The sequence below is a fragment of the Thamnophis sirtalis genome, unplaced genomic scaffold (genome assembly GCF_051295495.1).
Source record: "Thamnophis sirtalis isolate CommonGarterSnake01/CBP01778 unplaced genomic scaffold, rThaSir2_p1.2 scaffold_14, whole genome shotgun sequence".
Taxonomy (NCBI): domain Eukaryota; kingdom Metazoa; phylum Chordata; class Lepidosauria; order Squamata; family Natricidae; genus Thamnophis; species Thamnophis sirtalis.
Genome location: NW_028261394.1, coordinates 11,114,370 through 11,140,435, shown reverse-complemented (window position 1 = coordinate 11,140,435; position 26,066 = coordinate 11,114,370). Strand labels below are relative to the sequence as shown.

Here is a 26,066-nt window from a genome sequence, read left to right as displayed (position 1 = left end):
TGAGAAGGGCTGAAGAAGTCCAGGACATTTGTATGAAGATAACTGTCTTTTTTCTCAGGGCATTGAGTGTCAATGCAATCAATTTCTCCTTTTTGCAGTTCATCTCAGTTGCCCAGTAAATGGGAAGATGGAGCCTTGCAGGTCAAAAAAACCCCTTCCTTCCTTCCTTTATTCTTTTTCTTCTTCCCTTTTTCTTTCTTCTTTCCTTTTTTTCCCCTTTCTCCCTCTATTTTCTTTCTTCTTTCCTTTTTCTTTCTTCCTTCTTTCCTTTCCTTATTGCTTTCTTTTTTCCTTACTTCCTCTTCTCTTTTCCTTCCTTCCTCTTTTCTTTCTTTCTTTCCCTTTTTTTCTTCCTTCCTTCTTTTCTTTCCTTCTTTAGTCCTTCCTTCTTTTTCTTTCCCTTCCTCTCCTCCTTCCTCTTTTCTTTCTTTCCTCTTTTTTCTTTTTCTTTCCTTCTTTCTTTTTCCTTCCTTCCTTTTCTTCTCTTTTTCTTCCTCCTCTTTCCTTCTTTCTTTTTTCTTTCTTTTTTCCTTCCTTCTCTTCTTTCCCCCCCTCTCTACTTGCTTGCTTCTCTTTCTTTCTTTCTTTCCTTCCTTCCTTCCTTTCCTTTCCTACAAATGTTTCCAATCGCTTCAACTTGAAACAGAAAATTCGCATACAGCTAGCTTTTCTACTTTTCCCACGTTACGTTCCTCATATTTTTCTCGGTAGACTGATTCTTGGCAGTGACCCGTTCATAGAATGATTAGCTAGCCCTCCCTAATTAATCAATTAATTCTGATTAATTCTAGCCCGGGCGTCCCAGAATTTAAAAAAAAAGTCATTTGCACTTCCATCCTCCTCCAATGAAGATGCGAGGGCTCGCCAGTACGCACGCGCAGAAACATAACAGCACACACACACACACACACACCCGACAAAAAAAAGAGCACCGGCCTTGGAGTCCTCACTACGCATGCGCGCCGCAGACCAGGATAATAAGCCCAGGAAGCGCCTGCGCGGCCCGGGTAGAGGGGGCGAGATCGGAGGGTATCCACTGCGCCTGCGCCAGCTGTCCAGGTGGGTTCGCGCCTGGTTACCTGGAGCGCAGAGGCTACAGGTGAGACGGAAGCGCGCTCCTGGAGGGCGGGAAGGGCGGGCAAGGCGTGTGCACGTGGGCTTTTTGCGGAAAGGGGAGGTGAGGCGAAGGTAAGAGGCCAGGAAATGCAGTGGGGAAGGGGCTTGCTGAAAGAAGTGGGGCTTGGGTTGAGGATAGAGGGGGCAAGGCGCTGCGGGGGAGAACCTGGTTTTCTTTTCAGGCCCCCCTCCTCGTTATTCTCCTCCACCCCGCTTGTCCCATGGTTCCCTGCAAGACGAGAGTGCCCCTGAGCATAATCAGAGTGCACACCTGCCTACCTGCATCAGCAACCAGTTACCTGCCCGTGTTTGGGATCCTGCTTTGATTATCTGACAGTTTGCACAACATGGGTTGATTATGTCCTATCAATACAATCTCAACTTTAAACCAGTGCAGAAGTATGCATTTTCTGCATGATCGCTAATTCATCTAGCCTTTAGGGTTTTCCAACAAAATAAAGAATAGAATTCTTGATTGGCCAAGTGTGATTGCATATGCTCTCAGTTTACATAAAGAAAAATAAAATAGAATACATTCATCAAGAATAAAAAAGATGCAACATTTAATGATAGCCAAGGTTACTAATAAGCAATCAAATCGTACTAGGAAACAAAACAATATAAATTGAAAGATACAAGCAAGATGGTTATAGTCATAAGTGGGAAGAGATAGATACTAGGAAGGAAGAGAAGAATAATAGTAATACAATCTTAGTAAATTATTGACAGTGTTGTGGGAATTAGTTGTTTAGCAGAATGATGGCGTTCAGAGGGAAAAACTGTCCTTGTGTCTAGTTCTGGTGTGGAGTGCCCTATAGCATCATTTTGAGGGTAGGAGTTGAAACAATTTATGTCCAGGATGTGAGGGGTTCGTAGATATGTAGTGCACCCTTCACTGTTGTCCATCTACCAAATGTATTAGGATTACATGTGTGTGTAAGACTTGATTGCACACAAAAGGTTGCCTTTTGGGGTTTTCCTGCCTTGCACCCTGATTTAGTTTTGCATCATCCAGAAAGAGCATTGCAATCCCTTTCCATCATATAAATTTAATAACAAATATAATGGTCATATTAGAGGTGGAATGGGTTTATGCTTTTTATTATGAGCGTTGTAAGTAGTAAAAGGGAAGGTGTATTTCAAAACATGAGCAATCTAAAATGATTGTTGCCACCTCTTATCTGTTGGGCTGGTTGTTGATACTTCAAACAATCTAAAATTTTCATAGTTACAGAGCTGTTTTGGCATAAACACAGAATACTAGATGTTAAACACCTATTTATATTGGGTTTTTTCCCCCTCATCATGTGATGCTAAGCTCAAATGCACCAAATTGATAAACTTGAAATGGCTAATATCCTACAGGTTAAATAAACAAAAGAAAACTACCCTTGTTCATTGTTTTTATAGTGCTTTAATTGGTGCTTCATAAAAGTAATTACGCCTTCGGGCACTAAACTTTAGTACGTGCTGCAAAGCTTCAGCATGGACAATATTTTTTTCCAGATTTATTTCAAGGGACTATAATTGAACTGATTTTTAACCACGAGTAACCAATTAAGCTATTATTTTCTCATGACTTTTGGTTGAAAAGCAATTTAGAGAGAGGGAGAGGCTACATTGATATCAAAACCATTTAAAATAAATTGAATGCAGTAGTTTAACTACAGCTAGAAGTTTCATATTCTTTAAGGTAAGCTTTTAAATTTTAAGACACCCACAAATTCGTTTTCTTAGATTTTTTAATCGGAGTATTAGATATTCAGTCATCCAGGCTACATTCTCATTTGTCATTTTTCTGAGGAAACACCTTGGTTAGCTGAAGTTATTGAATTTTTTTTATAACCATTCAGCGAGCAAGATGCTTAAAAGTCTATTTTTTTCCTTCTCTATAAGGAAAGAAAATAAACATTGGTAGTACTGATTTTTTTAACCAAATCTGGTTGGTTCAGATCTATTAGCCTTTCCCAGCTGAATGCTATAGATTCAACTTAGCTGAGAAAAGTGTAATGTCAATGGGATTATAAGGATTCAAGTCTATAGATCATTTTTAGTATGGGTAAGAGCAATGTTTGGGTTTCATAATTATATGATTTTAAAAAGGCTTTATTAGACTGCAGTTGTTTCCATTTTCAAGCTATAGGTTATTCTAACCTAGTTCTAAAAGGGACATGGTGGCTCAGTGTCTAAGATGCTGAGATTGCCAATCAGAAAGGTCGGCAGTTCGAATCCCTAGTGCTACATAACCGAGTGAGCTCCCATTACTTGTCCCAGCTTCTGCCTACCTAGCAGTTCGAAAGCATGTAAAAAAATGCCAGTAGAAAAAATAGGAACCACCTTTATTGGGAAGGTAACAGCGTTCCGTGCGCCTTCGGCTTTGAGTCATGCCGGCCACATGACCAGGGAGACGTCTTCGGACAGCGCTGGCTCTTCGGCTTTGAAAGGGAGATGAGCACCACCCCCTAGAGTCGGGAACATCTAGCACATATGTGCAAGGGGAACCTTTACCTTTTACTATATTAATTTATTTTGATTCTTTTTGTTACTTTTTATTGTTTTAAATGTGGTTTTATATTCTGTCAGCCGCCGTGAGTCACCATGGGCGAATAGGCTGCAATTTAAATTCAACAAATAAATAAATAATTGTAGACTTGATCTCAAGCATGTTCCAGCCGCATAAGCCTTGTTCTCCTATCCCTCACCTGTCAAATACTGTATATATATGTGTGTGTGTGTATATATATATATGTATGTAAGTATGTATGTATGTATGTATGCAAGTATGTATGTATGTAAATATATATATATATGTGTGTGTGTGTGTGTGTGTGTAGTATTTGACTTTAAATTATGTGTGTGTGTGTGTGTGTGTGTGTTTGTGTGTGTTTTGTTGTATTTGTGCTGATCAAGGGAGACTAGTATAGATCTATTTCAAGCTATTTAGCTCTCATCAGCTAGCCATACCCTTACTGGGATTTGAACCTGGGCTATATTACATACTAGGCACACATCTTAGCCATTAGGCCACAGGCTCTTATCCATTATCAGCGAAGCCAGGGTGAAAGGTATCTATTAGGTTTTTACAACCCCCGGTATGCCCAAATATGGGAGGAAGATCACTACTTCCATTCTCTGTCCTTCGGCTCGTCACAAGAGACCATCCAGGCAGAAACCCAATATTTTTACAGTTGCCTTTTTGTTACACTTTGTTGTATTTGTGCTGATAAATAAATAAAGGGAGACTAGTATAGATCTATTTCAAGCTATTTAGCTCTCATCAGCTAGCCATACCCTTACTGGGATTTGAACCTGGGCTATATTACATACTAGGCAGACATCTTAGCCATTATGTATGTATGTATGTATGTATGTATGTATGTGTGTGTGTGTGTGTGTATATGTGTGTGTGTGTGTGTGTGTGTGTGCATATATATATATACATATGTATATATAGGTGCTGAAAATAAATAAATAACATGGATAAATAACAATAATAATATACTAACTTCCAGCTTCATGTCAGCCTCTTTCCAGCAAAGTTGTTTTTAATAATTGTATCTTTAAGCACGTTGTAATCTTTCTCTATGGAAGAAATACTTTTTCTTATGTCTTCACCATTCCTTTTTTTTTTGTTAAAATACTAAAACACTTAACAGTATTGTTCTCGAGATCTATAAAACCAAATTCAGTGCTGTGAGCGCAGTGAACAAAAAGCTAATTTAGCAGGAGTCTATTTGTATAATAGACTATATTTGTAGAGCTCCCATTTAGTCTGTGGTTAGAAAACATTGTGGGAACACAAGACGCGTCAGTTTTTCATGGGCCATAAGTGACCTTGCATTCCTGGACAGGAACGGCTATTCAGTTATAGGGCAGGGAATACAGCATTGTATTTGGAGGCCTCTTACCCCCTTATCTGTAACTGTCATCTACCAGTCTTCTCCAAATTGCGAAGAGTCCTATGGCATTGTGGTTAATAGTAGCGATACATCCTTGTGTTAATGAGTGTGCAGTTAGAAACTTTCTTGTAGCACAGGGGTGTCAAACTCAAGGCCCAGGGGCCGGATGCGGCCCACGGGATGCTTGGACCTGGCCCGCAGGGCTGCCCTGGAAACAGCGAAGGACCAGCCTGCGGTGCCTCTGCCAGCAAAAACGAAGCTCAGAAACTCCACGGGCAGCCCTCCTGAGCTCCGTTTTCACTGTCAGAGGGTTGCAGGAGGCTGTCGCAGCCGAAAATGGCGCTCAGGAGCCCATTTTTGCCGGCAGAGCGCTCGGGCCACCACAGGCACCCACAACACGAGTGATGAGCTGGCCACGCCCACCCTGGCCATGCCCACCCTGGCTCATCGAGGTGAAACACAACCCCGATGAGGCCCTCAATGAAATCGAGTTTGACACCCCTATTGTAGAAGCTCCTATTAGGAGCCGGGATACAAGGCAGTGACAAATAGTCCAATTTTCTTGGTCCACCAATGATATCTTTAAGGTGATGAATTAATCAGGTAATTAATAGAAGCTATATAAGCTTATAGGCTCAGTGACTAAGATGATGAACTTGTCGATCAGAAAGGTCGGCAGTTCGGCAGCTCAAATCCTTAGTGCTGCGTAACGTCACTTGTCCCAGCTTCTGCCAACCTAGCAGTTCGAAAGTGCGTAAAAATGCAAGTAGAAAAATAGGAACCACCATTGGTGGGAAGTTAACAGTGTTCCGTGCTCCTTCGGTGTTGAGTCATGCTGGCCACATGACCACGGAGATGTCTTTGGACAATGCTGGCTCTTCGGCTTTGAAACAGCAATCAGCAGAGTCAGGAATGACTAGCACATATGTGCGAGGGGAACCTTTACCTTATATAAGCTTATCACCACCGCTGTTATTATGGCTAATGATGCCGTGTTTACTGCGGTAGGAAGTTTAAATGCACAAAGCTTAAATGCACAAATATAAATTGGCATGGAATTCACCGGGGGCTAGACTTGGGTCTCTTGTGACAACGCAATGACTCCAAACTAATGACCTGTTTAACTTCGCCTTCCAGCTCAGCCTGCTCTTCTAGAAAAATACCATCCATTGCCTGTATTAGTCATATATTGCATAACGTGAAATAAGTATCCGGATTTCTCTAAATGCTTGCTTGGCGTTTCTTCTCGATTGTCACTGCTGAACTGCAAGAAAAGGCAACCCAATGGCTTGGCTGAGTCACATGTTTGAATTGCAAAACCAGACAGTTGAGTAGTAACAACAGCTTTATCTCTTCCCTTCAGCCCGCTTCCACTTCTCTCCTGAGCACAAAGCACAATTCCAAGAACTGAGTTTAGATTAAGAAACTAAGGAACTCAGTTGCACAAGCCTGTACATTGCATAAATTTGCGCAGGGACGCAAATTCTCCTCTAGCCACGTATTGTATTGATCAATGTCTTTTTCAGAATGTTTGCGGCTATAATTTTTAAAAAAATACTTGGCTCATAGCTAAAAGGACAAAAGGTGATTTACGGTAATATAGATAGATAGATAGATAGATAGATAGATAGATAGATAGATAGATAGATAGATAGATAGATAGATAGATAGATAGATGATAGATAGATAGATAGATAGATAGATAGATAGATAGATAGATAGATAGATAGATAGATGATAGATAGATAGAGATAGATAGATAGATAGATAAACTAGTAGACAAATGGAATTGTAATCTTGCTCAATTGTACTAGGTACCATATTTTTTGGAGTATAAGAAGCACCAAGATTTTGAAGAGGTCAATTTTTAAAAAAAAGTTTTTGCACTCTGCAGGCCTCCCAAACCCTCTGCATGTCTCTTTTTTTTTTGTGAAAAACAGGGCATGCAGAGAGTTTGAGAGGCCGGCAAAGTGCTCCTGGGGGCTGGGGGGGGGGGCAAAAACTAGCAAAAAGCAGCCCTTTTTTTGTGAAAATTGGCCTTTTTTTGCCAAAAACAGGACATACATAGCCTTTAGGAGGCTTGTAGAGCGCTACAGGGAGGGGTGGGTGGGTGCAAAATGAGCAAAAAAAGTGGTCCATTTTTTCCCAAAAATGGACCATGCATAGCCTTTAGGGGGCAAAAATGAGCAAAAAAAGCAACCCATTTTTTGCTCGTTTTTGCCCATTAAAAATGATGTATTCAGTGTATAAGATGCACCCAGATTTTCACCCTCTTTTTTGGGGGGGGGAAGGTGTGTCTTATACTCCGAAAAATATGGTAATTAGTACAAAAGAAAAATGGGTGGGGGGGAGTGTTATTCATTCTCTCAACCAGCAAGAATTAATTTTTGACTTTTAATTTGGGTGGGGAAAACCCTGGGGCTTTCAGAGTCAGGTTTTCACCAGGTGCGCCAATATGACGTGCCTGATAGAATTGTACTTTTTGGAACACCTAAGCCTCAGAGGTTTGATTGTGTTGGGTCTGTGACTTTGGAGGCCTGACCCTGTGCACATTACATATAAGCTGTTGCCTTCCATTCCAACGCCAACAGGTAACGTGCCCCCACCCCCCTTTATACAATTAGCCACCAAATGGCAACCTGACGTTTCCAAATGTAAATAGCCTTTTGTTTTCTTGCAGGAAGCAGGGTAAACTTTCCAAGGGACTACTAAAAAAAAGAAGTTCGCTTATGTCTTTCCTTTAAGACCTCCTTGGCAACCATGGGTGAATACAGTAGATTTATAGAGTGGGACAAGATGGATCCTACCATCCAGGCTGAGGATGAGAAAGAACTGACCAGCACCGAATTTCAGACTGAAATGTTGAAACAACTGGCTCGCCAAGGTTACTGGGCCAAGAGCCACTCTTTAAGAGCCAAAGTGTATGATAAATTGATCGGCTCTATCCCTTGCCGCATGGTGACACCCGATGCCCACGTCTACCGAGACATTGTGGTGAAAATCGTTGGCAAGCGGAGCAGCAATACGCTTTCCCTTCCAGAATTCGTAGACAATAGCTTGGTTCCCACATACTGCCTCAACGCTGAAGGCATCGGGGCCGTCAGTAAAATCATCTCTTGCATTGGAAGCCAGTTCCCGGACATCTCGTTCTGTCCGGCTCTGCCTTCCATGGTGGCCCTCCTCCTTCACTACAGCCGGGATGAAGCCGAGTGCTTTGAGAAAGTTTGCCGCATCTTGGCCTGCAATGACCCATCCAAGCACTTCATCGATCAGACCTTCTTGGCTTTTGAGTCGTCTTGCATGACCTTCGGGGACCTGGTTAATAAATACTGCCAGGCAGCTCATAAACTTATGGTGGCCATCTCGGAAGACGTGCTAGAGGTCTACTCGGATTGGCATCGCTGGCTCTTCGGGGAGCTGCCCCTCGTTTACATCGCCCGCGTCTTCGATGTGTTCCTGGTCGAAGGTTACAAGGTGCTCTACCGGGTGGCTTTGGCTCTCCTCAAATTCTTCCACAAGTTCAGAGCTGGGCAGACCCAGGAGTCGGAAAACGTGCAACAGGACATCCGAGCGTTTGTGAGGGACATCGCGAAGTGGGTCTCGCCCGAGAAGCTGCTGGAGAAAGCGTTCGCCATCCGTCTCTTCTCGCGGAAGGAGATCCAGCTTTTGCAAATGGCCAACGAGAAGGCCCTGCAGCAGAAAGGCATAACGGTGAAGCAGAAAAGGTAGTGGCATGTCAGGGTCTTCCCTTAAAGGCTAATTTAAATCTGGGAACTACATTCTTGCATTTATGGGGATTAAATAATACTGTAAAATCAAGCGTATCTGTGCGTCCATCCTCGGTTTCAACCGTTGTGAAAAACATAGATAATCTACCGTGTTTCCCCCAAAATAAGACCTACCCAGATAATAAACCCAATCAGGCTTTTGAGCATATGTGCTAAAATAAGCCCTCCCCAGGAAATAACCCCCCCAAAAAATAAGCCCTCCCCAAAAATATTTAATCGCATACGCAGCCAGTCTCTGTTATATCCTCTGGTTAGGGTTAGGGAGACAGAGCTGGAAATCAGATGGGAGCCCCATCTTGCTCCATGTGCCCCTAATAATAATAATAATAATAATAATAATAATAATAATAATAATAATAATAATAATAATAATAATAATAATAATAATAAGACCTCCCCAAAAATAAGGCCAAGCACTTATTTCAGGGTCCCAAAAAATATAAGACAGGATCTTATTTTCAGGAAAACGCAGTATATACTGTATGTGCATGTGAAATTGAATTATTTATTGGCCAAGTGTGATTGGACACACAAGGAATTTGTCTCCGGTGCATAAGCTCACAGTGTATTTATCATATCTCTAAGTTTAATTGAATCAATGAGAATAACCTCAGCAGATTTTTTCCCCCTGTAATTTGTCACGTTACCCAGGAAATATTAGGTTATTCTTCCAGAATATTTCTTCAGGAGCAAAATGGCGACCTCTAGATCAATGGGACAGTGTTTTTAAGTCACAATAACAAGTACGTAGGGAGTTAAAGCCCACCAGTGTATTTGAGGATTACAAAATTTCCTCAAATTAATTAAGCACAGACCAGTATTAACGCCTCTTAATCCTATATATCCAATATATTGGAGGGGCAGATCAATATACGGTATATTGCTAAAATTGTGGCCAAAATTAGTAGTTGACAAGACATGGGAATTTTTTTGTATAACCTTGAAGAAAAGCTAATATTCTATCACATTTGGTTGGAAGGAGTTCTTGCATCTACCGTATTTCTTGGAGTATAAGTTGCCCTTTTCCCTCCCCCTCTAAAAAAGGGTAAAAATTTGGGTACGTCTTATACACCAAATGTAGCCAAAAACGCGAGGCACGGAGGAGGCGATGGTCTGTGGCAATCCCTGCAGCCTGGAACAGCTGATTGGGGGTATTCCGGGAGCCTGATCCATCCACCAATCAGCTGCTCATGCTGAATCAGGCTGCAATAATGTGCTGAAGCTGACCCGGCTGTTTGCTATTTGCTGCAAGGAGGTGTCAGAGTTTGCAGCAGCAATCACATCCACAAGTAACTGATTCAGCAGGATTCACTAACTTCTCTTTATATATAATATAAGACATTAAGTAAATATACAATACCAAAAGCAGCTTTTCCAACATGGTAGTTCAGCAGAGGAGAGAAGTTTCACTTTCAGTTTTAGTTTCAGATATCAGCACAGCATGCAGCTTTAGTACAGAAGAAGCCACGCCCAGGCTCCTTGCTATCTCCTTCCTTGTTGCTGACACAGCAAACTACTGTTTGTTTCCAACCAGCCCTCAACTCTCTCACACACTGACAGGACGCTAACCAGATGAATACCATGGATGCTGGTAGGCAGAGACAGAATTTTTTCTTCTTATTTTCCTACTCCAAAAAAATATGCTAACTCTATTCCGGTAGCTTTTGCATTCAGTTTCCCACAAACTTTAACATTTAGCAACCTCCAATTAATATATTCCGTGCTTGCGGTTTTAAAAAAGGTAGAAGAGCTTGTGAAAATTGATGCTAGAATGAATGTGAACTTTTTGCAGAGACTTTGGTTTAGGTAACACCTTCCCTGAATTCACACATTTAGATTATCTTAAGTGATAAGAATCTCAAAATGACTATTAAGACTCCTTTCTAATGGATCCCGCAAGTATCTTGCTCCTGAAATCATAAGACGTAACCTGTTATAATGTATTGCTGATGCTTTGTCTGTAAAATCCCTGCGTTTGGGGAAAACAAAGATAAGAGGGATTTGTTGAATGGACAAGTGAACTTTTGAGGCAAGTTAGTCAGGAAAAGTATGTTAAAAGTAAATGAGTTAAACCCAAGGATCCTTTCTTCAAATTTTAAAAAAAAGTCCTGGGCTTTCCTTGATTTTCTTCAACTTCTTAGATGAGAAGTGAAACATCTTTAAGGAAAACCCTTTAGGTGCTTTTGAAAAATGAACTACGTAGAAGTCGTAAATGTTGTGAGGGAGATTCCTAGGAAAGAAATGTGAACTGGCAAATTTAAAAACCATTGAAGGAATTGAGAACTGACTTTTTCTGAAGGAAAGAAAGTCAGAAAATGTGTTCAACTGTCCTTCATTTCACCGTTGGTCTGCTCAAAACTTACTCTGTGTTTCTCTGTAGGCTTTTTCCATGCACTTGGTGGGGATATATGAAACTGCTGGTCTTTTCTTGATTTCTCTCTCTCTTTTTTTGTCTCCGTTCTTGGGCCTTCTTTTCTGTCAATTCCGTATCTGCTGCGTTGCTTCGCAGCAGTAGATCCCCAAAAAGGTAGGTTTGAACATTTGAATCTTCATGCTCTGCTATTCTAACTTGATTTGGCTTCAAAATGGCTGTGGCTTCACTAAGGTGATGGTAATAGTAAGCTTATGTGCGTTGGTGGCTGTGCGGTAAAACTTAAGGCTGTCTTTCCTTGCTGCTGTCAAATGAATAACAGAGTTAGAAGGGATCTTGTAGGTCCTCTAGTCCAATCCCACCCAAGCAGGAGACCCTACAGCATTTCTGACAGATGGCAATCCAGTCTCTTCTTGAAAGCTTTCACAACTTCTGAAGACAAACTTTAATAGATTAGCAGAGTTGGAAGGGACCTTGTACCAGTATAACAGAATAATAGAGTTGGAAAGGGTCTTGTAGGTCAGTGGTTCCCAAACTTGGCAACTTTAAGACTTGTGGACTTCAACTCCCAGAATTCTCCAGCCAGCAGAGCTGGCTGGAGAATTCTGGGAGTTGAAATCCACAAGTCTTAAAGTTGCCAAGTTTGGGAACCACTGTTGTAAGTCAACAATCCAACCCTTCCCCACCCAAGCAGGAGATCCTACACCATTTCTGACAGATGGCAGTCCAGGCTTTACTTGAAAGCCTCCTAAAGCTCCCACAACTACTGAAGGCAACCTATCAATAGCCATAGCAGTTAGACTTATATATCACTTCATAGGGCTTTCAGCCCTCTCTAAGCGGTTTACAGAATCAGCATATTGCCCCCACAGTCTGGGTCCTCATTTCACCCACCTCGGAAGGATGGAAGGCTGAGTCAACCCTGAGCCGGTGAGATTAGAACCGCTGAACTGCAGATAACAGTCAGCTGAAGTGGCCTGCAGTACTGCACCCTAACCACTGCGCCACCTCAGCTCTTCTGTTCCATTGGTTGATTGCTCTCGCTGTCAGAAGAATTCTCCTTATTTCCTTATTTTGAATCTCTCCTCAATCAGTTTCCATCCATTATTCCTTGATAGGCCTTCAGGAAAATAGGTTGACCCCCTCCTCTCTGTGGCGGCCCCTCAAATATTGGGCATGTCCTATTTGTATTCTAGTCCAGCTTTGTTTGTCTTCACTGTTATAAAGCTCATGGATTTCATTGATATAGCCAGAGTCCACAGGAATGTAGTTCCATTGACACTTCCATTTTCTTTGAAATAATCAGACATAGGTAGCTGTTCTGACCCCCCCCCCCACCTCCGTACGGTGAGTCATGCCGACATAAGATTACTGTTAGCCAATTTATTCACAGTAATTACTCACAGACAAGACTTTGGCAGCAACCCAGACTCCCACAGATAAGAAATACACACAAGAGCTTCTCCAGCTTTAGTATAACAGTTGTGTCCTGCAAAAGGTCTCCTCCCAAAGTCTCTTCTTATATACTCTCTTGGGAGGAGCCTAATCACAACCACCTGGGCCCAATTATCTTCTATGTCTCCGTAATTGCTGCCGGCGCTTATCAACCCGTCTCAACCCGTCTCTGCCTGGCATCCGGGACCCCTTAGCTCCTCCCACTGCTCCAGGGCCTAACGTCTTCACCACTGCTCCAGGGCCTGACGTCAGGGACAAACTCCCTTTGGCTTTCACCACTGCTCCATGCCTCAGGCGCCTCCTGGTAGCCAACCAGCCTCTCTGGTCCCTGCTCGGAGTCTGAATCCTGCCCAGGGTCCTCCACATTGTCCAGAGCCGACTCATAAGGTCCCTCGCTATCGGAGTCTGTCGGCAGCTCCAACGGCTCCTGCTGGGCCACAACAGGTAGCAATAGCAATAGCAATAGCAGTAGACTTATATACCGCTTCATAGGCCTTTCAGACCTCTCTAAGCGGTTTACAGAGAGTCAGCATATTGCCCCCAACAATCTGGGTCCTCATTTTACCCACCTCGGAAGGATGGAAGGCTGAGTCAACCCTGGGCCGGTGAGATTTGAACCACTGACCTGCTGATCTAGCAGTAGCCTGCAGTGCTGCATTTAACCACTGCGCCACCTTGGCTCTAGCAATAGCACTTAGACATACTGTATATACCACTTCATAGTGCTTTGCAACCCTCTCTAAGCAGTTTATAGAGTCAGCATATTGATTCCCAACTATCTGGATCCTCATTTTACCAACATCGGAAGGATGGAAGGCTGAGTCAAACTTGAGCCTTTCAGGATCGAACTCCTGGCAAGGGACAGAGTCAGCCTGCAATACTGCATTTTAACCACTGCGCCACCACGGCTAGACAGATGTTAATACTGTGGGGTTTAGGCCCTCTATCAGGATTTGAACTTCGCACTTTAGAGGAGTATATTCGTTTTAGAACCTATCTAAGTTTTTGACGTTCAGCAGTTGCAGGAAGCTACCATGTTTCCCCGAAAATAAGACAGGGTCTTATTTTCTTTGACCCCCTAAAATAAGCGCTTGGCCTTATTTTCAGGGAGGTCTTATTATGTTTGAGGTGCAGGAGGCAGCGAGGATGGTCATCTCATGGCTGCTGCTGTGTTGCAATATTTTTGGGGAGGGCTTATTTTCCAGGGAGTGCTTATTTTAGCCCATGCGCTCAAAAGCCCAATTGGGTTTATTATCCAGGAAGGGGTTATTTTCAGAGAAACAGGGTATCAAAATGGTATATACAAAACTAATTTTTAAGAACCATGTACTGAAGGGAGAATGTGATGTTAAACATGAAACTCCTCTAAGTGGACAAAAATTGCTTTGAAAGCTGTAGCTAACCATGTATTTTGCTACGGTTTTCTACTCTTTGCACTTGGTGTCTTCTGACTTATAAGGGAAGATGTGTTGACAGTACCTTCTCCAAGCTGTTCCAAAAATAGCCCTTAATCCAATCTCAGGCTTTTTTGTAGTGCCACCTACCTATCTACAGAGGCATTGTGGACACTAAATCTGGGCCACGTTGAAGATGTTACTGCCTTAGATAATTAGAACTGCAGGAAAAACAATGGATACCAACCCGCCTTCCATTGAGGACCTGGACACTGCAGGAGTCAAAAAGAGGGCTGGGGAAATATCTACAGACCCCTCACATCCTGGGCATAAATTGTTTCAACTTTTGTCCTCAAAACGACGCTATAGGGCACTGCACACCAGAACAACTAGACACAAGGACAGTGTGTCCTTTGACACTGTACAATTATCTACTAAGATTGTATTATTATTACTCTTCTCATTCTTCCTATTACCTATCTCCTCCCACTGATGACAATAACCTTGTTGCCTGTATCTTTACAATTTATATTGTTTTATTTGGTTTAGTGTGATTTGATTGCTTATTTAGTATCCTATGACTATCGCTTAAGTGTTGTATCCTATGATTCTTGATGAATGCATTCTATTTTATTTTTCTTTATGTGCACTGAGAGCTTATGCACCAAAGACAAATTCTTTGTGTGTCCAATCACAATCAAGAATTCTATTCTATTCAATTCTATATTCTATTCTATTCTCATTCCATTATTCTATTCTATTCTCATTCCATTATTCTATTCTATTCTCATTCCATTATTCTATTCTATTCTCATTCCATTATTCTATTCTATTCTCATTCCATTATTCTATTCTATTCTAGTCTATTTATTCTATTCTCATTCCATTATTCTATTTTATTCTATTCTCATTCCATTATTCTCTTCTCTTCTATTCTCATTCCATTATTCTATTTTATTTTATTCTATTCTCATTCCATTGTTCTATTTTATTCTATTCTCATTCCATTATTCTATTCTATTCTCATTCCATTATTCTATTCTATTCTCATGCCATTATTCTATTCTGTTCTAGTCTATTCTATTCTATTTATTCTATTCTCATTCCATTATTCTATTCTATTCTATTTATTCTATTATTCTATTCTATTTATTCTATTCTCATTCTATTCTATTCTATTCTATTCTATTCTATTCTATTGCAATAGTCCAGTTGACCACCTGCAGTAAAATACTGCATTAGAAGATCTAAGTCAGTCTATGATGAAGGAAGGCACCTGGAAAGATATTTTTTGACTAACACGTTTTTATTAAAAGGAAGAAACTTTCATGAGCTGCAGCTCACTTGAGCTGATTTGTCATTTGATGAAAAAAACTGTGGCTTCCAAAAACATTTGCCTTTATAGAATAGAAGGGAGGGGAGGAGAGGAAAGGATATTCTTTTATTGGCCAGGTGTGATTCGACACACAAGGAATTTGGCTCTGGTGCTTAAGCTCACAATGTACATATAAACAGCAAATAATAGGTCATAGGTCATAAATCAATCAATAATGCTATTACCAAGTTGGGTAATGAAACTTCTGCAAGGGCTCCATGTTAAAATAGAGGAAAGAATAAGTTGGACTTAACAGTTTTCTTGCATGTCAAATCTTCCTAGCATGTAGAATAACATACTCAAAACTTTACTAGGCATAAAATTTCATTGCGCGGCTCCTGCATTTTGGCCTGACCTAAACTGCATTTAATCTAGCTTTGGCTGCAAGAAAGAAATGGCTATGTGGGCTTCTTCCTGGCTTATATATATTTCTGTGCCCCGGTCATCTTTTTTATGTGTTGGTCTCACATTTCTCATTGTCACCAAGATATTTGTGATTTCTTTTAACTCTTTCTTCCCCACAACATTAGAGCCTCCTGTGGCACATCTGCCAAAGATACTGTCGGTTGCCAGTTGACCTATTTAATTTATATGTCAGCCACCTCACTTTTATAGCGGCTATATTACAGCCAATATAATAAAAGGGTAAACAGTGCTTTTTACTCAAGAGGGGAGGGGTGGTACAGTGGTTGGAATGCAGTATTGCAGGCAAACTCAATGCTCATTGCGAGGAGTTCGATCCTGACCGGCTCAAGGCCGACTCAGCCTTGATGGCGCAGTGGTTAGAATGCAGTACTGCAGGCTACTTCTTTTGACTGCCAGTTGCCTGCAGTTTGGCAGATCGAATCTCACCAGGCTCAAGGTTGACTCAACCCCACCATCCATCCGAGGTGGGTAAAATGAGGACCCAGATTGTTGGGGGCAAGAGGATGACTCTGTAAACCGCTTAGAGAGGGATGTGAAGCACTATGAAGCAGTATGTAAGTCTAAGTGCTCTTGCTGCTTAGCTGTGGTGGCGCAGTGGTTAAATGAAGCATTGCGGATAAACTCTGCTGAGTACCAGAAGTTCGATCCTGACCGGCTCAAGGTTGACTCAGCCTTCCAATCCTTCCAAGGTCGGTGAAATGGGAACCCAGATTGTTGGGGGCAAGATGCTAACTTTGTAAACCCCTTAGAAAGGGATGCGAAGCAGTATATAAGTGAGTGTTATTGCTATTGCTCTATAATATAAGTCCTAGTGCTACTGTTATTATCTTTGAGTACTAATTCTCTTCCCATTTTAAGACTCGAAAGAGGTAGAATAGGCTTAAGCCAGTTGCCTTTTCATAACCTGATTTTTGTTGTTGTTGTTCCCCAGGCAGAATGTCCACCTGGCTGTTCACGCTGAGAACTTCAAGTCTGAAATTGTTGATGTGAAGAAGATGAGAGACATCTGGTCATGGATTCCCGAGCGCTTTGCCCTTTGTCAACCTCTACTGCTGTTTACCACCTCAGAGCATGGCTTCAGCCTAAACAGGTAGCAATTGACTCCATCGTTTAAAAAAAGGATTTGTAGTACAGGTGTTTCCCCAATAATAAGGCAGGGTCTTATTTTCTTTTGAGCCCCGAAAGAAGCGCTTGGCTTTATTTTCGGGGAGGTTTATTATTGTCAGGGTTCCAAATAGCATCCAAAAGTACATCAGAGTCCAAGGCAAAGGATTGCTCAAAGTTCCAATTTATTAAGAGAGCCATGTTGGCACATCTGGGGAAACATCTGAAAGCTTCCCGGTTTTCCCCATCCAGTTGAAAGTTCAAGATCTTGCCCCCACGCCCACAAGTCCATCACATGGTCCAATCTCCCACTGCCGTGCTGGCAGTTCCACCCATCCAATTCCAGTCAGGTGCAGAGGTGCAGAGACAAAGGATGACCTTGGCTTTCTAGAAAGAATGTTGTTATGGCTACATAATATCTAACTCCGTACAATCCCCCCTTCCCATTTTCTCACAATAGAAAAGGCATAGTAGAATAATAGAAAGTGTGGCAGGCCAAAGATCCAAAAGGAATATGGTTGCAAACCTGACAATTATTTTTGAGATGCAGGAGGCCCCTTAACTTTGGCCCGCGGATCAGATGATCCAGAAAGGGAAAGATGCTTTGTATCTGTTTCTGGCACACTCTTGCCAGCTCTTTTCGCGCCCGCCACTAAGAGAAAGGGTGCAGTAGCTAGGATTTGCGGGAGCAGCCTCCGCGAGGCCATTCTGCTTGGATGGCAGGTGCATGTGGGGCACGTGGGGCATATTCCCCCCCCTTTCCACCCCCAGGAAATGGCAGGGACCGGCTGTGCTTGCGTTTAAATATTTTAGGGGAGGGCTTATTTTCTGGAAGGAGTTATTTTAGCGCATGCGCTCAAAAATCCTAATTGAGCTTATTATCCAGGGAGGTCTTATTTTTGAGGAAGCAGGGTAGGAAAAAGTTATGGATGCTGTTCCTGCATTGATGATGCACCATCAAGTCAAGTCAGTGTAAACCTTTAGCACCCAGGTGTATTTTCTCTGGGACAATCAGTCCCCAGCTTGGTTCTGCCAACTTGCCAACAGGATGGTTTTAAAAAGTTGGGTTAGGACCGTGGAGAGCCTGCTTCAAATTTCTTCCCAACTCTGAAGCTCACCAAGTATCTTGGAGGCAGTTTCTGTCTCTCTTTGAATCTACTAGCCTGTGAAGTTTGATTAAGAATAAGATGGGGGTTGCCAAAACTATTATTTCAGGCCTTTAAAGTTAAGCAGTGAATGACTTTCATCCTGAATTCTTTTGATATAACTATATAATAGGGGTACAATTACTGTAACTTGATTGTTTATGTGCCCTCACATCAGGTACAATGCTCGTTTTGATTGGTGGAGCTTTTTAGTTCCTATTGGGTTAAACTTATCTGAAGATTCAAATAATGTTGCACTGTATTAATGATATTTTTATCATAGATAGATAGATAGATAGATAGATAGATAGATAGATAGATAGATAGATAGATAGATAGATTGATTTAACTCCCTTTTGCAACCCTGAAATCCCTTAATTTGGGGTAGAATCGTGATGACTGGATGGAGCTGAGCATTTGCTGGCAGGATTCCCTTCCTGACACCTATGTGGAGTTCGCAGCAGATATTTTTTCTTGGCGCCCTAGGAGAGAAACATCTGCCGCTACCTAGGATTGAACTCTCAACTTTCCGAGTGGAAGACTAGCGTCTTCACCATACATAATATCCCTGCTTTATAAATATACTACGTGTCCGTGACTCTGTCAGATCCTAGGAGAATGTATCCAATTAGTAGAAGATAAATTAATGTTTCAGTAGAAGTTGAATTGATGTTTCATAAAGACATCTTTTTATATCTATGTTTGTACATTAGGTTTTACCTACATTGTGAGGGACATGAACCAACTCTCCTTTTGATTAAAACAACTATGCAAGAGGTAAGTGAAAGGATAAAGAACAGCCTGGTTAGAGGCTCCCTTGGGGAATCTCATAAGTTTGAATAAAGCAATGACTTAAGATTTTCTTCCCCTAAATAAACACAGAAATTTCCATTGTAGTTTTCTTTTCAAGGAAAGTCCCCTTGACTTGCTTGATGCTCCAGTTTGTTGCACTTACTACCCAAGATTCATTAGCGACACACTCAGATATTTAACACACTTGACTTTTATTCTTCCAGAGTTGAGATGACAATTGAAACAGCAGGTATTATCAGGCCCAAGAATGACACGCAGCATTACTTCAAAATAGTTTCCTGTATTGTTCTTCACCTAGAGACAGAATCTTGCCAGACTAAAGCAACCATCTGCATAACTGTAGATATATCACTAGGGAGAGCCCGTCCTTGTTCCCTACCAGACATTCCAGGCTCTACTGACTCTTTGCCCTCTGGAAAGCAGCCCCTCCCTGCTGGGAATCCAGACTACATTCCACCGCAGCTATATTGACTTTCTGAAGTTAATCCACTTCCTAAAACAGTGTCTTGTTTACTGTGCTCCCCTCCTAGGTCTGTGGGGCTTATTTGTCGACTGATTGGCATGAACGCAAACGAGGAGGAGGCAAGCTAAGTTTCTTTGGAACAGGAGAATGTTTTGTATTCAGGGTAAGAAACCATTGTGACTTTCTTCACAATTTCATACAATGAAATTAAATGCCATCCTCAGTGTACCTTATAACTATAAAATAAAAACACAAACACACCCTTCACATGCTATATAATTGAAATGGAAAACCTCTGATAACTGCATTAATATTGCACTAGACACTAAAATGCAGTAGGGTTACTGCCCTGGGATGGAAGCTGTTTTTCAGCCTATTTGTCCTTGTTTTTATTGTCCTGTACCGCCTGCCAGATGGTAATAGTTCAAAAAAAAAGGGGAGCCCAGGATGAGAGGGATCTTTAAGAATGTTTTGAACTTTCTTAAGGCAGCGGGAGCTATCAAGCTCTTCCAAAGAGGGGAGGGGGCAGCCCATGATCCTCTGGGCAATGACGTTGACCCTCTGGAGCGCTCTCCTATCTGCCACTGTCCAATTGGCAAACCAGACACAGGTGCAGTGTTAAAATACTCTCTATGGTGCAGCGGTAGAAGGTCACCAGCAGTTTTTCCTTCAGTCGTTGTTTCCTGAGAAGTCTCAGGTAGTATAATCTCTGCTGGGCCCTTTTGACCAGTGTTGCAATGAGAGTTGCCCCAGGTCAGGTCCTCTTTTATGATAACCCCCAGAAACTTAAAACTGGCCACTTGCTCCACTCGGTCTCCATTGATAAGGAAGGGCTGGACGTCTGATCTATTCCTTCTATAGTCCACTATAAGCTCCTTGGCCTTATTACTGTTAAGGACCAAGTTATTATCGCCACACGACGAAAGCAACCCTTCCACCTGATCTCGATAGGCAAACTCCTCCCGCCCAGAAATTAGTCCCATCACTGTTGTATCAATCTGCAAATTTAGTAATACTGTTATTAATGTGAGTGGGAATGCAATCATGCACATAAAGAGTATATAGAGTAAGGGTCTCCACACGCAACCCTGAGGTGTATCAGTGTTAAGAATAAGGGCTGAAGAGATAATCTGACCTTCTGAGAGCAGCCAGACAAGAAATCCACAATCCAAAAGCAGATTGAATAAGAAAGCCCAAGAGCCATAAATTTAGACCCTAGTCCAGTGATGACTAACCTTTTTCCCATCATGTGCCAAAAGCGGAGAGAGCGTGGGGGTTGTGCGTACACATGCCCAACCCCCGCGCATGCATGCGTAACCCCACGCCCTTCCCCCACTTGCTTTTGCCGTACAATGGCATGGTGGACCTGCTTTTTGCCCTCCCCAGGCTCTAGAGGCTTTCTAGGAGTCTGGGGAGGGCAAAAACAGCCTCTCCCCCCCCCCCCCCTCGCAGGCCCTCTGGAGGCCAGAAACAGCCCATTTTCCAACTTCCGGTTTACGCGTTGGGCCATTTTTTGCTCTCCGGAGGCTTCAGAAGAAAAATGGCCGAAGGCCAGTGGTGGGTTGCAGGCGTATGCCCTGGTACGGGTGTACTGGAGCCTGCCCGGAACACTGAATACCGTTCCAGTATGGTGCTCTGGAGGGCCCACCCGCCCGCCCGAGCTCCTTACCTGTCTTTTAAGGCTTGTACAGCGTCTGCGCAACGCTCCACAGAGCAGCTGTAGTGTTGCAGAGGCTCGCGGAGGTTGGAACGGGATCCGGGACCTACCAATGCACAAACCGGAAGTTCGGAAACGGACTTCCGGTTTGTGCATTGGTAGGTCCCGGATCCCGTTCCAACCTCCGCGAGCCTCTGCAACACTACAGCTGCTCCGCGGCTGGGCGTTGGGTTGTTTATTGTGAAAAGCGGCCGAAAATGAAGGCCGAAATGAGCTGACAGGGCAAGGCCTCGCCTGCCCTAAGAAATGCCTCCGCGTGCCACAGATTCCCCATCACGGCACTGGTCTATGTGAGATTATTGTGTTAAATGCAGAGCTAAAATCTACAAAAAGCATCTTCACATAACCCACCAGCCCCCTCTTCAGTCTTCACTTCTGGCTTAAGCACACTCACATTTTAATTTAATCTCCTGCCCTCTTCCAGCTGGTGCCTGAAGTGGAACGATACGAGTGGGTTATAATCAAACATCCCGAACTCGCCATGACTGGCTCTGAACCAGAAAACAATCCTTCGGCTGTTTCTGACTCCCCCTCCTCAACCAATCTCCCCCTGGATCCTTCCAATCGCCTTTCTCCTTTCCTTTCGGCACGGCATTTCAATCTGCCTTCCAAAGCAGCGTCCATGTTTATGGCTGGTAGTGCGGAATGCATCATCATAGGTAGGTTTCCAGTTTCCAGCTTCCTCTAGAGAGAAATGAGTTTTATATTCTGTGCTCCCCATTAGTGCTCGCGGTGGCTGCTTTAACACTTCCGTTTGCGAACAGACAAAATTATCTGGGAATGTGGGTCAGGGTGGAAATGAATACGCAAAACGCTGCAGTGACTATAAGCCAAAAAAGATTAGACCCACTGGGCTAATTGTGTTGAAAGGCAGCTAGCTAATGTTGAAGGTCTAGCAAGCAATACTAAATTTCACATCTTTGGCATGGAGGGATTAACGTGTAAAATGATGTAACTATACAAAGGATGCCAATTAGCTCAATTATGTAAATTGAGATTTAATGGACACCTTATTCCTCAAGTATTATGTTTCTGACTGAGACTTCCCGAAAGCATGAAGCAAACTCCTTGTCCCGACAAAAACCCCTCTATTGTGAATTCTGCTCATTCACCTCCAGCAAAGTCTTTCGAGGGAGGATTTACAGTCACCGACCTTATCTGGCTTGGAGAGCTGCCAGGCCGATATCTGCAAAACTTGGCAAGGAGTCTCGGAGAGTCACGAACCAATTAAGCAAACTAATTGTCTCCTGCAAACTCCACTCCCCTTTTGCTCCTCTTTTATTTCCTCATCGTCCACCTATGGCCTTACTCCCAAGTCGACCCCTGTTCTTTAGCTGTTCCCTTCGGCTGGCAACTCTGTGCATGCGCACACTGGGAACAGGCTCCAGCTGTTCTTCTGTTCCACTGATCTCTGACTTCGAAGGCAGCTGATAACTGGCATACAGCCCTGGCCCCCTCTCTGCTTCCAACACAGAGTCCTCGTCAGAGCTTTCCCCAGACTCCAGGACTGGTCCATCTTCCTCCCTAACTTCCTCACTGTCCAAATCTGCTACCAGCTCCGTTGGCCACTGGCGGGCCACAATATTATGCTCATGATGGATTTTGACATGAGGGGTCCTTGGTGCTGTCTGAGCTTGATTGTTTTCTAGCAGACATTTCATTACCTGATTAGGTAACATCATCAGTATTAGAAGAGACTGGGTTTGCAGAGTGGAGGAGGAACAGGAAGAGGAAAAGGGCTGTAGGGTCTTTGGTGCTCTCTCAACTTGGTGGTATCAGGGTTCCAAGTCCCCAACGAAAGAAGACTCCGAGGCTTGCGTTTCCTCAAAGTTCCATTTTATTAGAGATGTCATATTGGCACATCTGGGAAAACCCGAATCTGAAAGGCTCCGGGTTTTCCCCACCTAAATGAAAGCTCAGGTCCCTGCCCAGCACCCACATGGCCCAATCAGGCACCATCTCCCAGTAGCATCACTCCAGGTGCAGGACAGAATGTCCTTGACTCTCTGAGAAAAGAATGTTATTTTGACTATTGCATACACAAGGAATTTGTCTTTGGTGCATATGCTCTCAATGTACATTAAAAGGCAAGATACATTCATCAAGAATCAACACTTAATGATAGTTATGGGGTACAAATAAGCAATCAGGAATCAATATCATTATGAATCGTAAGGATACAAGCAACAAAGTTACAGTCTTGCAGTCATAAGTGGGAGGAGATGGGTGATAGGAACGATGGGAAGAGTAATAATAATAGTAATGCAGCCTTAGTGAATAGTTTGACAGTGGTGAGGGAATTATTTGTTTAGCAGAATGATGGCGTTCGGGGAAAAACTGTCCTTATGTCTAGTTGTTCTGGTGTGCTGTGCCTATAGCATCGTTTTGAGGGTAGGAGTTGAAACAGTGTATGTCCAGGGATGTCCAGGTAAGGCCACACTTGGAATCCTGCATTCAGTTTTAGTCTCCACGATATAGAAAAGATGTGGAGACTCTAGAAAGAGTGCAGAGAAGAGCAACCAAGATGATTAGGTGACTGGAAACTAAAACATACGAACATACCAAGAACAGTTGCAGGAACTGGGTATGTCTAGTTGAATGAAAAGAAGGACTAGGGGAGACATGATAGCAGTCTTCCAATATCTCAGGGGCTGCCACAAAGAGGAGGGAGTCAAACTATTCTCCAAAGCACCTGAGGGCAGAACAAGAAGCAATGGGTGGAAACTAATCAAGGAGAAAAACAACCTAGAACTGAGGAGAAATTTCCTGACAGTTAGAACAATTAATCAGTGGAACGGCTTGCCTCCAGAGGTTGTGAATGGCCCAACACTAGAAGTCTTTAAGAAGATGTTGGATAGCCATTTGTCTGAAACGGTATAGGGTTTCCTGCCTAGGCAGGAGGTTGGACTAGAACAGTGTTTTTCAACCTTTTTTGTGCAAAGGCACACTTTTTTCATGAAAAAAATCACGAGGCACACCACCATTAGAAAATGTTAAAAAAATTTAACTCTGTGCCTATATTGACTATATATAAAGTAATTTTCCCACGGCACACCTTACACTATGTCACGGCACACTAGTGTGCCGCGGCACAGTGGTTGAAAAACGCTGGACTAGAAAACCTCCAAGGTCCCTTCCAACTCTGCTATTGTATTGTATCTGTAAATGTTTTCACAGCCCTCTTTTTGACTCGTGCTTCAAGGACTATCTGTAATACAACAAGCGTATTGTGAGATAGAACCAAGAGATAGACATTCCAAAATGAAAACTACGGCTCTCTTTTTTGCAGGTGGCGGAGATGGCCAAGCCTTCTATATTGATGCTGACTTGAATCATGGAAGGACAGGCCATTGCAATACTTTCAACAATCAACCGTTGTGCTCCGAAAATTTCCAGATAGCTATCATGGAGGTTTGGGGGTTCAAGGACACGATGAACAGCTGAGAAAGTTGCCTCCTTCAACATTGACTAGCCCATGAAGTATTTCTCAAGTTTTCCGTGCCCATTTCCAGTTGCGGGAACCAAGCTAATCTTTGAAGCCCCCCCCCCCAAAAAAAATTAAGCTTCTTTGTACTCTGTAAAAAGCTAAATTGGAAGATCCCATCTAAATCTGGGGCCACCGTGTTTTTGTACGTGATTCCATGTAGTCTAAATGATTAGCCTCTTTTTGCTCTTATCGAGTTTGATGCACACCCTGATATTTTTGGTGGGAAGGGGAGATCTTAACATCTCTCCCTCAAATAGATCCATAACTCTTCTCATGATTGCCATCACTTGAGGCGTTCAGGTGTGGGTTTTTTTTTTTTCAGATCTTGACACAGGTGGCTCAGCCACTGATTCAACCAGCAAGTCTCGTTTCTTAGAAATAGGAGCTTGCACCCAAAGACGACTATGTAATCATTGGAGTATGATGGTAATTTCTTTCAGTTTTCCCTCATTCTCGCCCTCTGCGTATTACACCCTTCTAGGGATTCCCCGATCCTCACAGAGCTACAGTGAATGGAGAGATTTTTATTGCATAGCACACAAGCACCTTCAGATCCAATCCATTATTTTCAGGGACTTAAAATCTATTTTAACCCCGGCTTTGGTGTGTGTAAATGTGAGTCTGTTGTACCTGGCTGGTGTCCCGACTGTTAACTTTAGTAATAATTCCAATATGTGTGAAATATATCTTTCAGGAGTCTTAATTTTCATTCTGCAATGATACACTGATCGGTAGATGTTAACTAGGGGATAAAATGCTACCGGTAGCAGAAATGCAAGCTGTTCGCCCGAACTGGTAACAAAACAAATGCTAGCGGTTTGAGTGGACTGGTTTTTCCAACGATCAGCTATGCTGCATGATTAAGATTAGCTAGAAAGCAAGATTTCCTGCTTTCTAGCTAATCTAAATTGTGCGGAACAGCAGATTCCCCCACCCCCATCGCTGTTCACTTACCTCACTGTTCACTCACTTGCCAGGCTCCGCGCAGACATCATTTTTACACTCTCCGCATGCACGGAAGGCCCTGCGCATATACGGAGGTGGGATGTGCGAGCAAAGCGAGCGAGCGATCACCTTGCTACCAAACCAGTAGCAAACATAAGTGGATTTCACCCCTGATGTTAACCCTCATTATATGTTTCTGTTTACATTCCTGATACCACATATCGGTAATATGCTTATCTTAGGTAATATCTTCACGCCACTGAAATCCAATGCAATATACATTATGCGCAGAAATATCCCCACCAGTTTTTTCAGTGAATTGCCTCTTTGTTTTGGTGCTGTGCATCTTGATTTTGAAGATGGGTGTACTGAATATGTGTGAATGTTCAGATTTTACATGTGTGACTTTCTGGCCCTTGTACCTTTCCCCACCATAATTTATATCTCCTCTTCGTCCAGTTGTCCTTGGCCTAGGCCCGTATAAAGTGTGTGACTCTGTGACTGTCCAGAAATCCAATTGATTTCATTGTAAAAAAAAAAACCAATAATAAACTGAGTATGACTTTAA

The 26,066-nt window shown here is 42.7% G+C and overlaps 1 protein-coding gene across 1 annotated transcript; it reads left to right on the top strand.

The window, feature by feature from the left end:
• The first annotated feature begins 1,021 nt into the window (after positions 1–1,021).
• On the top strand, positions 1,022–26,066 carry TBC1D24 (TBC1 domain family member 24). Its single transcript, XM_087729577.1, has 7 exons — positions 1,022–1,099; positions 7,696–8,740; positions 16,756–16,914; positions 18,787–18,850; positions 19,417–19,512; positions 21,491–21,725; positions 24,356–26,066. Exons 2-7 carry the CDS (start codon positions 7,776–7,778, stop codon positions 24,508–24,510), a joined length of 1,674 nt encoding a protein of 557 aa, XP_087585703.1. The 5' UTR covers positions 1,022–1,099; positions 7,696–7,775; the 3' UTR covers positions 24,511–26,066.